The 13327-nt window shown below is 41.5% G+C and overlaps 1 protein-coding gene across 1 annotated transcript in view; it reads right to left on the bottom strand.

The window, feature by feature from the left end:
- Window positions 1–1295: 1295 nt before the first annotated feature.
- NAA15 (N-alpha-acetyltransferase 15, NatA auxiliary subunit) overlaps window positions 1296–13327 on the bottom strand; it is a 91466-nt gene continuing 79434 nt past the window's right edge. Inside the window, exons 18-20 of the mRNA XM_077476922.1 lie at window positions 9703–9846; window positions 6724–6821; window positions 1296–3621 (exon numbers count right to left, since the gene is read on the bottom strand). Of these exons, the coding sequence (XP_077333048.1) occupies window positions 3421–3621; window positions 6724–6821; window positions 9703–9846 (443 nt within the window). The 3' untranslated portion in view covers window positions 1296–3420. The remainder of the gene's footprint in view (window positions 3622–6723; window positions 6822–9702; window positions 9847–13327) is intronic.

Below are 13327 nucleotides of genomic sequence, written 5' to 3'. Positions count from 1 at the left end.
AGATGCAATACAGTAAAAAGCCTCCACAACTTCTTGCAATTGCTACTAAAACAAACACTGAACATGTCAGTATTACATGACAATTTCCTCTAGTGTACTGCCATTTTAATTATCTTTTCACAGAATAATACATACTATAGCAGCCTTGTCTCCAAGTTTAAGGACTCAAAATATCTAGCTATTCACTGTGTGATAAATAAAACTGGTCGCGTTGCAAACTATTTGAAAATCCCTACGAAACATGAGTAAACCTCAACAGACATAGCTTCACACTAGTTACACAGTTCTGCTTGTTCTAGTCAGAGCCAGGCCTAGTGCCACTCTTGCATGGTTTAAATAGCAAAAACTGACTGCATTTATGAATCCTGGACCAATGATTTCATTATACACCTATGAGCCATAACCACCCACCTAATATTAAGGTGGTCCCCCTTTTGCCACCAAAACAGCCCTGAACCTTCAAGGCCTCTGAAGTTATGCTGTGGTATCTGGTACCAAGTTGTCAGTACCAGAGCTTTTAAGTCCCAAAAGTTGGGAGACTGGGTCCTCCATGGATCAAACTTGTTTTTCAGCACATCCCACATACTTGATTGGATTGAGATTTGGAGGCCAAGCAAACCTCTCTTCTCAAACTTGTGTTCCTAAAACCATTCTTGAACCATTTTTGCAGACTGGCAGGATTCACATCCTGCTGAAAGAAGCAAAAGCCACAGGAAAAACACATTTTCATAAAGGGGTGTACTTAGTAAGCAACAATGTTTAAGTAGGTGGTACATGTCAAGTAACATCCACATGAATGGCAGGAACCAAGGTTTCTCAGCAGAAAATTCACACAAAGCATTATACTGTTTCCATCGGCATTCCTTCTATCCATACGGCAACCTAGTGCCATCTCATCTCCGGGTATGCAATGTACACACACCCCCAACCATCCACATGATGTACAAGAAAAAAGGATTTATCAACTTAGCCCACCTTCTTTCATTGTTCTGTGGTCCAGTTCTGATGCTCAAATGCCCATGGGTAAGTGCTTTTGGCTGTGGACATAGGTCAGCCCCATATACAAACTGCAATGCCAATTTTATTTCTGCTTTTAACACACCATAAATTTGAGGGAAAACATATTTACTTGCTGCCTACCAACTTTTAGATGCAATTTTAACAAGATAATCAGTGTTATTTGCTGAACCTGCCAGTAGTCAAAAATATGGCTGATTGGTGTATACAGATGTGAGTAGCAGCTGTGGGCACAATACACTGCTTAAATGTTTACACATGACATCCATTATTAGGAATAAGGATAAAAGCGGGACAAGTTCTTTATTTAAATGGGGAAGGGAGGGAAAACAAGTCATAATAACAAAGTTCACAATCTTCTCTCTCATGAAGCTTGCAATGCACTGTATCAAGCCAATCTCTCTATACCCCTTCATGCAGTCACTCGTCAGTTAAATGGAGAGATATGTAAACTTCGTGGCCTGTCTGCATGGTTCAGTACCATTTAGAGTCAGAGGCACCTGAAAGATCTGGTAAACGACAGTATGAAGCAAGAGAAGCACTTATCCTTTCTCTTACACTCTGCTCAGTTTTAGGTGGAACTAAATCCACTCAAAGGGTATGTAAAGCATTGTCAAATGTACAATATATATTAAAATATGTATCAACTTTTAAATGACCAGACCAAACTGATACTTTCAAATTTTGGCCAGTATTTCAACTCATCCACAGGCTTCCTACTTTATGCAAGGCCTTTGGTGACTAGAAGTCTGAATGCAAATTGTCAGGTCCCTGTTATAGCATTAAAAGGGAATCTCACATTCCCTACTGGATTTTTCATTTCAATTACATTTTGGACAATAGCAGAGGAGGAGTGAGATGGCATGATTGTAGATGTCAGTTATGAGAACCCATGCTGCACCTCCCATAAGACCCCAATAGGTGGTTACGTTTTCAGCATCTACCAAAGTCGGTGTTTGAGTACTCTCAGAATGTGTCTGACTCCTGAGTATACAGTAGCTGTAACCAAGGAATCACATGATTCAGTCAAATTGGCTCAAGTGTATGCAGTAGCGTTAACTGAGGAATCACATGATTCGGTTAGATTGGCTCAACTAGTAACATTTTTCAAAATGTTTTATTGCATTATATTTGGTACCTCATGTTTGACAACAAAAAAAAGAAACAACATAGGTAACTGCAGAGAGAAGAAGCTGGTCTGTTATTGGAAGAGGGGGAAAACAGTATCTGCACCCCCCCATGCAAAGTGTAGAGCCACTCCGGTAACTGAGCAAGTAGTAGAGCTTTTAGAAATCAAGTGTTTCAAGTATAACAAATTTGTGACACTGTGGAAATAATCCAGAGGTATCTAAATTGCAGTATGTTTTTAATCTGCATAATATAAGCAAGGCCTGCTGAGGTTGTACTTGTCCCGAAAGACCACCAGCCTACTGTGAAGCCACGTCTCCAAAATGTCGGTGGATTACACTGCATTTCATTCCACCAGGAAAAAAAAAGGCGGCAGATTTTTCTAAACCACTTCTGTTGATGCCACAACACAGTGCATGAATTATTTTGGTTCTTGCAATAAAGTTTCAATGTTTGGCAAAAACAATAGTAATAAAAAAAAAAAAAAAATAAAAAAAAAAGAGTGTCGGGCCTAGTTTTTCTTCCAAATTATATTAATGAAAGTTACTCAAGTTTGTTTCAAATAGATTATTCTAAAATCAATCAAAAAAAAAAAAAAAGTGTAAGCACAAACACCTTTAAGTATCTCGAGAACGTTTCTTAAGATAATATACTGTATGTTGCAGAATGTCCGCTATTCTCCAGATACCCATTTTGTTATATGCCACTGAATATCACACTTCCTCTCTAGGTCTCTGCAAACTGTGGAGTACTTCAAATGACCTGGAAATTCCAGAACATCTCTTGTGCTCAATAAAAAGAAAAAAATCCAGTGCTAAAACAGCATTCTGACCCTGTGCAATGTCCGAGCTGTCTGTACACAGGCCCCTCTGACATTATTGGGAGTGTGCTGTCCGGGAGCATTCATCTCTAAAAAGACAAGATTGGAAGTAATATTTGTGCCGCACACCTGCTCTGACCACTGTAACACCCTTTTGGCATTTTTCATAAATTAGTTGCTTTAAAAACAGGGCAGCTTACTCAGATTTTATTCCCTCTTTAAATTTTAGCAGCAAAGGTTATTTAAAGAAACCGATCCACCCATATCCTCTAATACATCATTAATCTCTCTTTTTTTTTATCTTTATCAGGATATAAAAAAAGTAAAACAATCTTTAAAGGCAATGATTCTTTTACTCCTTTCATTCTCCACATAAGTTACAGAGCAATACAGCAGGTGCGTGACAAAAATATTAGATAGTTGATATGGTCCAATGTCTGTTCGATATCAGCTGTTCACATTTCGTTCGCCAGTTCTTCGGGCTCTGCTGAACTATCTCCATTAATTGTGATACTCATGTCCTCGTCATAGCCAGGTGGCATGAAAGATAAAGCATAAGGGTAGAGCTTGTGGCAGCTGGCTCTGTAGGACTCAGCAGTTTCTTTGTTGTCTCCTAAGCTGCCATCACGCAAGGCTTCCAGAACCTCAGTGCAGATCTGCAAGTCATGGGAAAAAGGGAAACAAAATCACTATGGATGAACTATATATAGACAGCAATCAAAGGAGTGGAAATATGTAGGCAGCTTCTGTGAACCAATGTTCAGTGCGCAGGAAGAATAATACATTTGTTGAATGTAGCATTTTTTTCCCATTAATTTGTAATACACTTCAGGATCTATTAACCACTTAAAAACTGGGCCACTTTCACCCCCCCTCCTGCCCAAGCCAATTTTCAGCTGTCAGCACTGTCCCACTTTGAATGATAATTGTGCGGTCGTGCAAGACTACCCATATGAAATTGTTATATTTTTACATAGAGCATTCTTTTGGTGGTATGTAATCACCACTGTCATTTTACATTTTTTTTTGTTTAGCACAAAAATAATAAAGAACAAAAAGGTTTGAAAAAAAAATAAAAAGTAAAAGTGTGTCGGTTATAATTTATTTTTCATTTTTCTCCTTCACCGACATGGATAGTGTTGCACTAATAATCAGTGCCCCGATTATCTGTGTACATGTCCCCTGTCAAACTTGCCGGCTACCAGATCACTTTTCCTCGAGGAAAGTACTGCTGATAACCGACAAGTCTGTTCACATTGTAATTAGCTGTGATTGGACACAGCTGATCACATGGTGAAGGGCCACTGCGATTTGACCTTTACAGTGATCTGTGATCAGCTGTGTCAAAAGGACACCACGATCACAGAGCACGTGGGGGGTATGGTTCCAGGAGGACGTCCTCCCAAAACAAGAGCCGCACTGTAGCAGTCTTTTGGCTATCGCCCCAGTCTAAAGTGGTTAATAATTTTTTTTCACACAACATTCATCCAAAATTCACACAGGGATTAGGAAATGTATGACTCTTGGGTGAAAACATTTATAAATAAGACCACTACTGTTTTAACACCAATACAATTAACATTTATTTTTGTCTTTTATATAGCAACACATAGCAAGAACCCTTAGCCTCTTTTGCCCTTATTTGCTAACGAGACCTCCGATTCTTTTTTAGTTATTAGAGTGCAGTTGAGACCTATTACATGACACAGAAGAGAAACAAAACAAAACTGCAGTTCTCTTCCTTTTGCAAACAGTTTGGATTTGCTCCAATACAGAAGTTTGCAAAAAAGGAATTATATATTACCAAGGCCATGTCACACTAGAGATCCTGTTATCTGGTAGTAACACAACAGCAACAGGATTGTCAAGAGAACACTTACCTGTTCCTACTATATAGCTCCCATGCTGTTCAGACCAGTGAGGTATGGTTTCACCACTGCTCCCGTGAATGAGGTTTAAAGCATTTCCACCAGTGTGGGAGATCTGCCATAAGCGCACGCGAGTATTCTGTTTAACGATCCTACTGCTGTCAACAAGTTCACTAATGTGACATGACCTTAAGAGCCCTTTCACACTGGGGCTGCGGCTTTCACACTGGGGCTGCAGAAGAGACAGTTTACAGGCACTATTTTTAGAGCAAACATGCCAGTAAAGCGCTTCAGTGTGAAATGGGTCTAGTTAGGATTTTCACAAAGGGATATTCGACAGCCACTAACTAAATTTCAGCTTGTTCAAATTGAGATGGCATGGGCCACTTTAATCTATATTATGTGCCATTAAAATTATATTAGAATGCCGTTTCTAGTACAAAGCAGGACAGGTTTTTTTTTTTTTTTTTCACCAATGCCTTGTATTCCACTTACAGACTATCTTGCCAAGAATCATTTTATGCAGGAACAGCTGCATTTTGAAAGCCAGTATTTGTGGCTTTGTGGTAGGAGAGCAGTGACAGGAGGGCTGAATGTAGGAGATATGCCCCAGAGAGGAGGAAAAAAAGTTTTCAGGGTGTATTCTCCTACATTTAAAGTGGAACTTCAACCAAAGTTTTTTTTGTTGAGGGAGCAGGTACCTGATTTTAACAGGTACCCACTGCCCTACAAGTCCTTCCCCTGCAAAGCATGCAAAATTATAAGCCGGCTGTGAAGCTGCAAGGCTTTACTGCCAGTTTACCTTGGTAAAGATGTCAGCACCTGCAGCCAATTGAAGAATCAGCTTGGTTAATGACATTGCTGGAACCTTGGACAGGTAAGTGTAAAGGTAAAACGCATTCTTTTTTACATTTTGCTATAATATCCCCCAAAAATTTATAAAAAAATATTTTTTTTCCCCTCAGTTTAGGCCGATACATATTCTACATATTTTTGGTTAAAAAAAAATTGCAATAAGCGTTTATTGATTGGTTTATAGCATTTACAAAATAGGGGATAATTTTATGGCATTTTTATTATTTTTACTAGTAATGGAGGCGATCAGCGAATTTTTTTGCGACTGCGACATTATGGCGCACGCATCGGACATTTGACACATTTTTGGGACCACTGTCATTTATACAGCAATCTGTGTAAATGACAGTGGCAGTGAAAGGGTTAACCACTAGGGGGCAGTGTCGGGGTTAAGTGTATCCTGGGGCATGGCTACATTTGACACGTCACTGATCTCTGCTCCCAACTACAGGGAGCAGAGATCAGCAACACTGTCACCAAGCAGAATGGGAAGATGCTTGTTTACATTAGCATCTCCCCGTTCTTCCTCCCCATGAGGCGATCGCAGGTATCCCCATGGCGATTGAGTCTGCAGTACCCACGACCCGACTCACAGAGCTTGCCACGGCCACTGGCTGCTGCTTAAAGGGCCATGTACAGGTACGTGATTCTGCCTGTACGAGCCCTTCTGACAACTTATATCGGCGTGAGGCGGTCGGCAAGCGGTTAAAAGTCGATAGCCACAATATTTGTAGCTACTGACTTAATATTTGGGGGGGGGGAGAGTGGAGCGCCTCTTTAAAAATGGTTAAATGCACATTTATTCTGGCAGCGCTCAAGCTGAATTTGCTTCTAGCTGTTCTAATGTGCACCAAAGCAGCACAAGTACCTGTATGTACACAAATTTTTACTACCAAAAGCAATGAATATTGATGGGACTTGGCTGCCTTTACCAATTAGCTTGAATGTGATGCACATAATTGTGCTGCTCATCAGGTTTCAGTTATGACAGTACAATCCACTGGAAACCATCAAGAGTACAAACAAATCACTTACTTGGAGACTTCGGTTATCGAGGGATTCGTCCAATGCCGTTGCTAGCTCTACTGCTCGCTTTAGACTTGAAGGGTCCAGATAGTACATCATTTTGGCAGCTGTAACATTAAACATGCTTATAAAATAAATGATAGGCAACTATTACCTTCAAACCAGCCATACTGCGGATGATATCAAACAATATGCATCAGTTTGTCAATTTTATATATTCTTTTCAAGAACAAACAGCTTCATATCACAATACAAATATAAGTGCTTTAATAAGCTTTCCAACATCAGTTCCACTTTCATTTTAAAAATGTTACCTTGTCACAATAGGAGCTGATTGGTACGGCTTACCCAAGAATCTGTCACACTTAAAAAAAAAAAAAAAAAAAAAAAAAAAAAAAAATGTGGGGCTTTAACTGAAGGAGCTATTCACACTGATCCTGGAAGGGCTGGGGGCTTCTCACATTGGGACTAGAATGTTGCACAGCGCAGGAATCGGGGGCTCTCAGGGCACCAGTCGTTGACAAATGTTCAAGTAAATTATACTGATCAACACCCTAGAGCTGTGGTGGTGAACCTTGGCACCCCAGATGTTTTGGAACTACATTTCCCATCATGCTCCACTACACTGCAAAGTGCAGGAGCATCATGGGAAATGTAGTTCCAAAACATCTGGAGTGCCAAGGTTCGCCATCACTGCCCTAGAGGATCCTATTTGGCATTTAAAAGCTTATTGCTACTCATACCTGTGCAGACAGGGTTATGTCTATACTCCTAACACAAAAATGGTAAAATTCTGAGATTTAGATGCAATTCCAGGCTATACCTAACAAATCTTAAAAATGCTCCCTCCCCCCTCCCAGCACCTGTGTAAGAAAGATGTATATACTAAGCTATTTTCAGGCTGCTCTGGTCCAGTCACATGACCTGGCTCCCCTGCATCAGCCAGCGGCTGCTACAGAGGAAAGGAGGTAGTGCCAACAAGGGATGGGCCATAGGTTTCTATGGGTGTTTGTCACTGCTCCCAGGCATTATCAGCCATTGTTGATCACATGACTGGACTGGAGGCGGTGTGGCCTGAAAATAGGCAAGTGTATACATTTTTATTAGGGGGAGGAGGGGGAAATTGACCATTTTTAAGATTAGATATAGCCTGGAATTCCACTTAAATCTGCCTATTGGAGACCAGATCAATTATTTTCCGGCAACAATATTTTTCCTATCCAAAGAAAACTGGTACATACTTCAACAGTTCAGGGTAGATGGTGAATTATAGAATAAAAACAGGGTAACATTCCTATCAGGTGATTGTTAAAATACCTTCAAATGCCAACTGAGGTCAACCACTTGGGTACCGCGCTATTGCAAAATGACGGCAATAGCGCGGACCCACATTTTCGGGACTACGTCTATTGACGTAGTCCCGGTTACGAGCGGCCTGCGCGCCCCCTGAGGGGCGCGCGCGGCGCGCTCTGTGATCGGCAAGTCCGTGAGACTCGCCTGATCACCGATCCGTGTAAGGGGTCGATCCCGACCCCTTATCACGTGATCAGCTGTCAGCCAATGACAGCTGATCATGTGATAAAACGGAGCCGGTAATCGGCTAGTATTCCTCCTCGCGCTGACAGCGCGAGGAGAAAAAAAAAAAGCCGATCCCTGGCGGCCGTGTTCGGGACATCAGTCCCGATCACGGCCAGAAATTTAAAGGACACCTGCCCCCTGCCAGTGCCCACCTGCCACCCGCAGTGCCATCCTGAAATAAAGTAAGTGCCCCCCTGTCAGTGCCCATAGTGCCCACAGTGCCACCCAGCAGTGCCCACAGTGCCACCCAGCAGTGCCCACAGTGCCACCCAAAATCTGCCTCAAAGGTGCTGCACCCCAGTGCCGCCCATCAGTGCCCAGCAGTGCCGCCCATCAGTGCCGCCCATCAGTGCCCAGCAGTGCCGCCCATCAGAGCCACCTATCAGTGCCACCTATCAGTGCCCATCAGTCCCATCTATCTGTGGTACCTATCAGTGCCCATCCGTGCCACCCATCCGTGCCACTTATCCGTGCCACCCATCCGTGCCATCTTATCTGTGCCCATCAGTGCCGCCTTATCTGTGCCCATCGGTGCCGCCTTATCTGTGCCTATTAGTGCCGCCTTAACTATGCCTATCAGTGCCCACCAGTGCAGCCTATCAGTGCCCACCAATGCAGCCCATCAGTGCCCACCAATGCAGCCCATCAGTGCCCACCAATGCAGCCCATCAGTGCCCACCAATGCAGCCCATCAGTGCCCACCAATGCAGCCCATCAGTGCCCACCAATGCAGCCTATCAGTGCCGCCTAATCAGCGCACTTCAATGAAGGAGAAAAATGACCCGTTTGCAAAATTTTATAACAAACTATTAAAACATGATTTTTTTTTTTTTGCATCTTTTTTTGTTTGTTTAGCAAAAAATAAAACTCCGAGCTGTAACTAAATACCACCAAAAGAAAGCTCTATTTGTGGGAAAAAAATGATAAAAATTTCATTTGGGTACAGTGTTGTATGCCCGCGCAATTGTCATTCAAAGTGCATCAGCGCTGAAAGCTGAAAATTGGTCTGGGACTGAGGGGGGTTTAAGTGCCCAGTAAGCAAGTGGTTAAACACCTTATTTAGCTCCCCAGTTTTGTGATGTGACCGAATTACAGCCTTCTCTCAGGCCTTTCCCCCGTGACTTTAATATAGCCTTCCCTCCAAAAGAAAACAAAATGACCTGCATGAAAGATATTGGATTTCTAAAACGTTTCCAAATTTATACACTGCATCATAACAGATGCATAGAACAAAAGCAGATCACATAACACTACTGTTGCTTCTGATACCTTCACATTACATCTAGGCAGAGCATGTACCAAGTGCTCTCCGCTTGTTCTGATCTGTGTAGGTTTTCTTTGATGGAACAGTGTGCGAATGAACAAATGAAAAAACACACCACATACGAATGGTGTTCGTTTAAAAATTACCTGCTAACCGGTGTGGTATTGAATCCTTGTGCTCTTTTAGGAAAGCATTGTTAAAATTTGCAGGACTTGTTTCACCAAAAAGTCTGTTCATTTCTTGTTTTAACACTGTTCTAAGGGATACATTTAGTTCTTTGCTCTCAGACACTGTATTGGGAAAAAAAAGCATTTACAGTTTACTTTAAAATGAAGCGTATATAGAACACAAGCGTACAATAAAAAAAAAAATTATATTACACAAAATTGCAATAAAGCACTAATTTTAAGTATTGCTTACACAAATTTTCAAATTTCAAATGTAATTTCAATGGACAGGTTGGAAATCTGATGTTGCTTGCAGCAACGTGACAGTTCTTGGAATGATACATACAGCTCATATATCTTATCTTAAACAATCAACATTTTGAATGAAAAAATGGACCACCTGCTCATGCTGTACTCTGAGCTAAACCAAATATTTATAGGAGAAGTACAGCCAAGCATTTTTGGCTGTACTTCTCCAATGGATCCCAGGAGTGCAGTTCATTCTAGCAGGCTAAAGCCCGCTGTCAGCTGATGTCACTGAGCCAGTCCGGGCTTGGGAAAGATCCTGACCATATGGTCGAAATCCATACTGGCACCTGGCTCAGCCTCTCAGCGATTCTGAGAAAGCCTGAGCCATCCTCACCACAGCCCAGTGCACCAAGTGAGCACCGGAGGGGAAAGCAGAGGGGCCGTTAAGCCACACAGTGTTTTTGAATAACATTTACCAACCACACAAGACATAATATAGGCAGAATGCTTTAGGTAGGTGTGTAAAACTTTCAAAGCACTCAATTTTAAATCTCAGGTGGCCAGAGCATTTTTTAAATTCTTCACTTTTTTCACTTACAGCTTTTAGTGTTTGTAAAAGGCACCCCAAACCATATATTTTCTAAAAGCATAGAGCCAGTAGAATAAAAATATGGTACTACTAAATTAGTAGGTCCCATGATAGTTGTACTAAAGTCATTATTAGCACTCACAAATGCAACATAACTTACAATAGTCCCACTAAATTTCCGCTAAATGTAAAACTGTATGGATTAACAAAAATTTAAATTGTGCCTTTTTTGCGAAAATTGGAGATGGAAGGAACCCAAAATTGTAATTAAGCAATTTGGATGAGCAAGCCTTAAGTTAATCAAGTACTGCAATGCATTGTAACAATTCACTTCAGCACAGGTGCACAATGCATATCGGCACACATGGGTTATATGTAACGTGTGTCCACTGATGGTAACACACATATATACTATACAGTTGCAAAAAAAACTAAGTGAACCCTTTTGAAATGATATGGATTTCTGCACAAATTGGTCATACAATGTGATCTGATTTTCATCTAAGTCACAACAATAGACAATCGATGTCTGCTTAAATAACACACAAAGAATTAAATGTTACCATGTTTTTATTGAACACACCATGTAAACATTCACAGTGCAGGTGGAAAAAGTATGTGAACTCCATAGACTTATCAGATCTCCAAGAGCTAATTGGAGTGAGGTGTCAGCCAACTGGAGTCCAATCAATGAGATGAGATTGGAGGTTTTGGTTACAGCTGCCCTGCCCTATAAAAAAAACACACCAGTTCTGGGTTTGCTTTTCACAAGAAGCATTGCCTGATGTGAATGATGCCTCACACAAAAGAGCTCTTAGAAGACCTGCGATTAAGAATTGTTGACGTGCATAAAGCTGGAATGGGTTGTAAATGTATCTCCTAAAGCCTTGCTGTTCATCAGTTCACGGTAAGACAAATTGTCTATAAATGGAGAGAGTTCAGCACTGCTGCTACTCTCCCTAGGAGTGGGCGTCCTGTAAAGATGACTGCAAGAGCACAGCACAGACTGCTCAATGAAGTGCAGAATCCTAGAGTGTTAGCTAAAGACTTACAAAAGTCTCTGGCATATGCCAACATCCCTGTTAGTGAATTTACGATATGTAAAACACTAAACAAGAATGGATTTCATGGGAGGATACCACAGAGGAAGCCACTGCTGTCCAAAAAAATTAAATAAAAAAATTGCTGCACGTTTACAGTTTGCACAAGAGCACCCGGATGTTCCACAGCAGTACTGGTAAAATATTCTCTGGACAGATGAAACCAAAGTTGAGTTGTTTGGAAGAAACACACAACACTATGTGTGGAGAAAAAGAGGCACAGCACACCAACATCAAAACCTCATCCCAACTGTGAAGTATGGTGGTGGGGGTATCATGGTTTGGGGCTGTTTTGCTGCATCAGGGCCTGGACAGATTGCTATTATTGAAGGAAAAATGAATTCCCAAGTTTATCAAGACATTTTGCAGGAGAACTTAAGGCCACCTGTCCACCAGCTAAAGCTCAACAGAAGATGGGTGTTGCAACAGGACAACGACCCAAAGTATAGAAGTAATTCAACAGAATGGCTGGCTTAAATAGAAGAAAATACGCCTTCTGGGGAGTCCTGACCTCAACCCGATTGAGATGCTGTGCCAAGACCTCAAGAAAGCGATTCACACCAGACACCCCAAGAATATTGCTGAACTGAAACAGTTCTGTAAAGAGGAATGGTCAAGAATTACTCCTGACCGTTGTGCATGTCTGATCTGCAACTACAGGAAACATTTGGTTGAAGTGATTGCTGCCAAAAGGAGGTTCAACCAGTTATTAAATCCAAGGGTTCACATACTTTTCCCACATGCACTGTGAATGTGTACATGGTGTATTCAATAAAAACATGGTAATATTTAATTCTGTGTGTGTTATTAGTTTAAGCAGACTGATTGCCTATTGTTGTGACTTAGATGAAGAGCAGATCACATCTTATGACCAATTTGTGCAGAAATCCATATCATTCCAACAGGGTTCACATACTTTTTTTTGCAACTGTATATATTTTATTAGACATCTATATAATAGACATTAACCACTTAAGGACCACCTCCTGCAGATATACATCGGCAGAATGGCACGGCTGGGCACAAGCACGTCCCTGTACGTTGCTCTTTAAGTGCCCAGCAATGGGTCGGGAGCACGACGCCACGCTCCCGACCCGGTCCTGAGCTCCGTGACCATGGGACCAGCGGACCTGATTGCCGCTGGTGTCCCGCGATTGGGTCACAGAGCTGAAGAACGAGGAGAGGTCTGTATAAACAAACCTCTCCCCGTGCTTTTTACTGTGGCTGTCACCGATAGTCTTTCCCTATATCAGGGAAGAGACTATCGGTGACGTCACATGCCAGGCCACACCCCTTACAATAATAAAAAAAAAAAACAACTTCATACATAACCCCTCCTCACCCCCTAGTGGTTAACGCCTTCACTGCCACTGTCATTTACACAGGAATCAGTGCATTTAAATAGCACCGATTGCTGTATAAATGACAATGGTCCCAAAAATGTGTCAAAAATTTCCGAAATGTCCACCATGTCGCAGTCAATAAAAACGCTGATCCCTGCCATTACCAGCAGCTATAAAACTATCACCTATTTTGTAAATACTATAACTTTTGCGCAAACCAATCAATCGCTAATTGAAGAATAGGTATTGGCCTAAACTTAGAAAAAAAAATTGTTCATATATTTTTTGGGGATATTATAGCAAAAAGTAAAAAACATTGTTTT

This window comes from Lithobates pipiens, unplaced genomic scaffold, assembly GCF_037356315.1.
Source record: "Lithobates pipiens isolate NorthernLeopardFrog02 unplaced genomic scaffold, aLitPip1_a1.2 Scaffold_13, whole genome shotgun sequence".
NCBI classification, from domain to species: domain Eukaryota; kingdom Metazoa; phylum Chordata; class Amphibia; order Anura; family Ranidae; genus Lithobates; species Lithobates pipiens.
The sequence above is the reverse complement of the archived record's forward strand: the minus strand, read 5'-3'. Positions and strand labels throughout refer to the sequence as shown.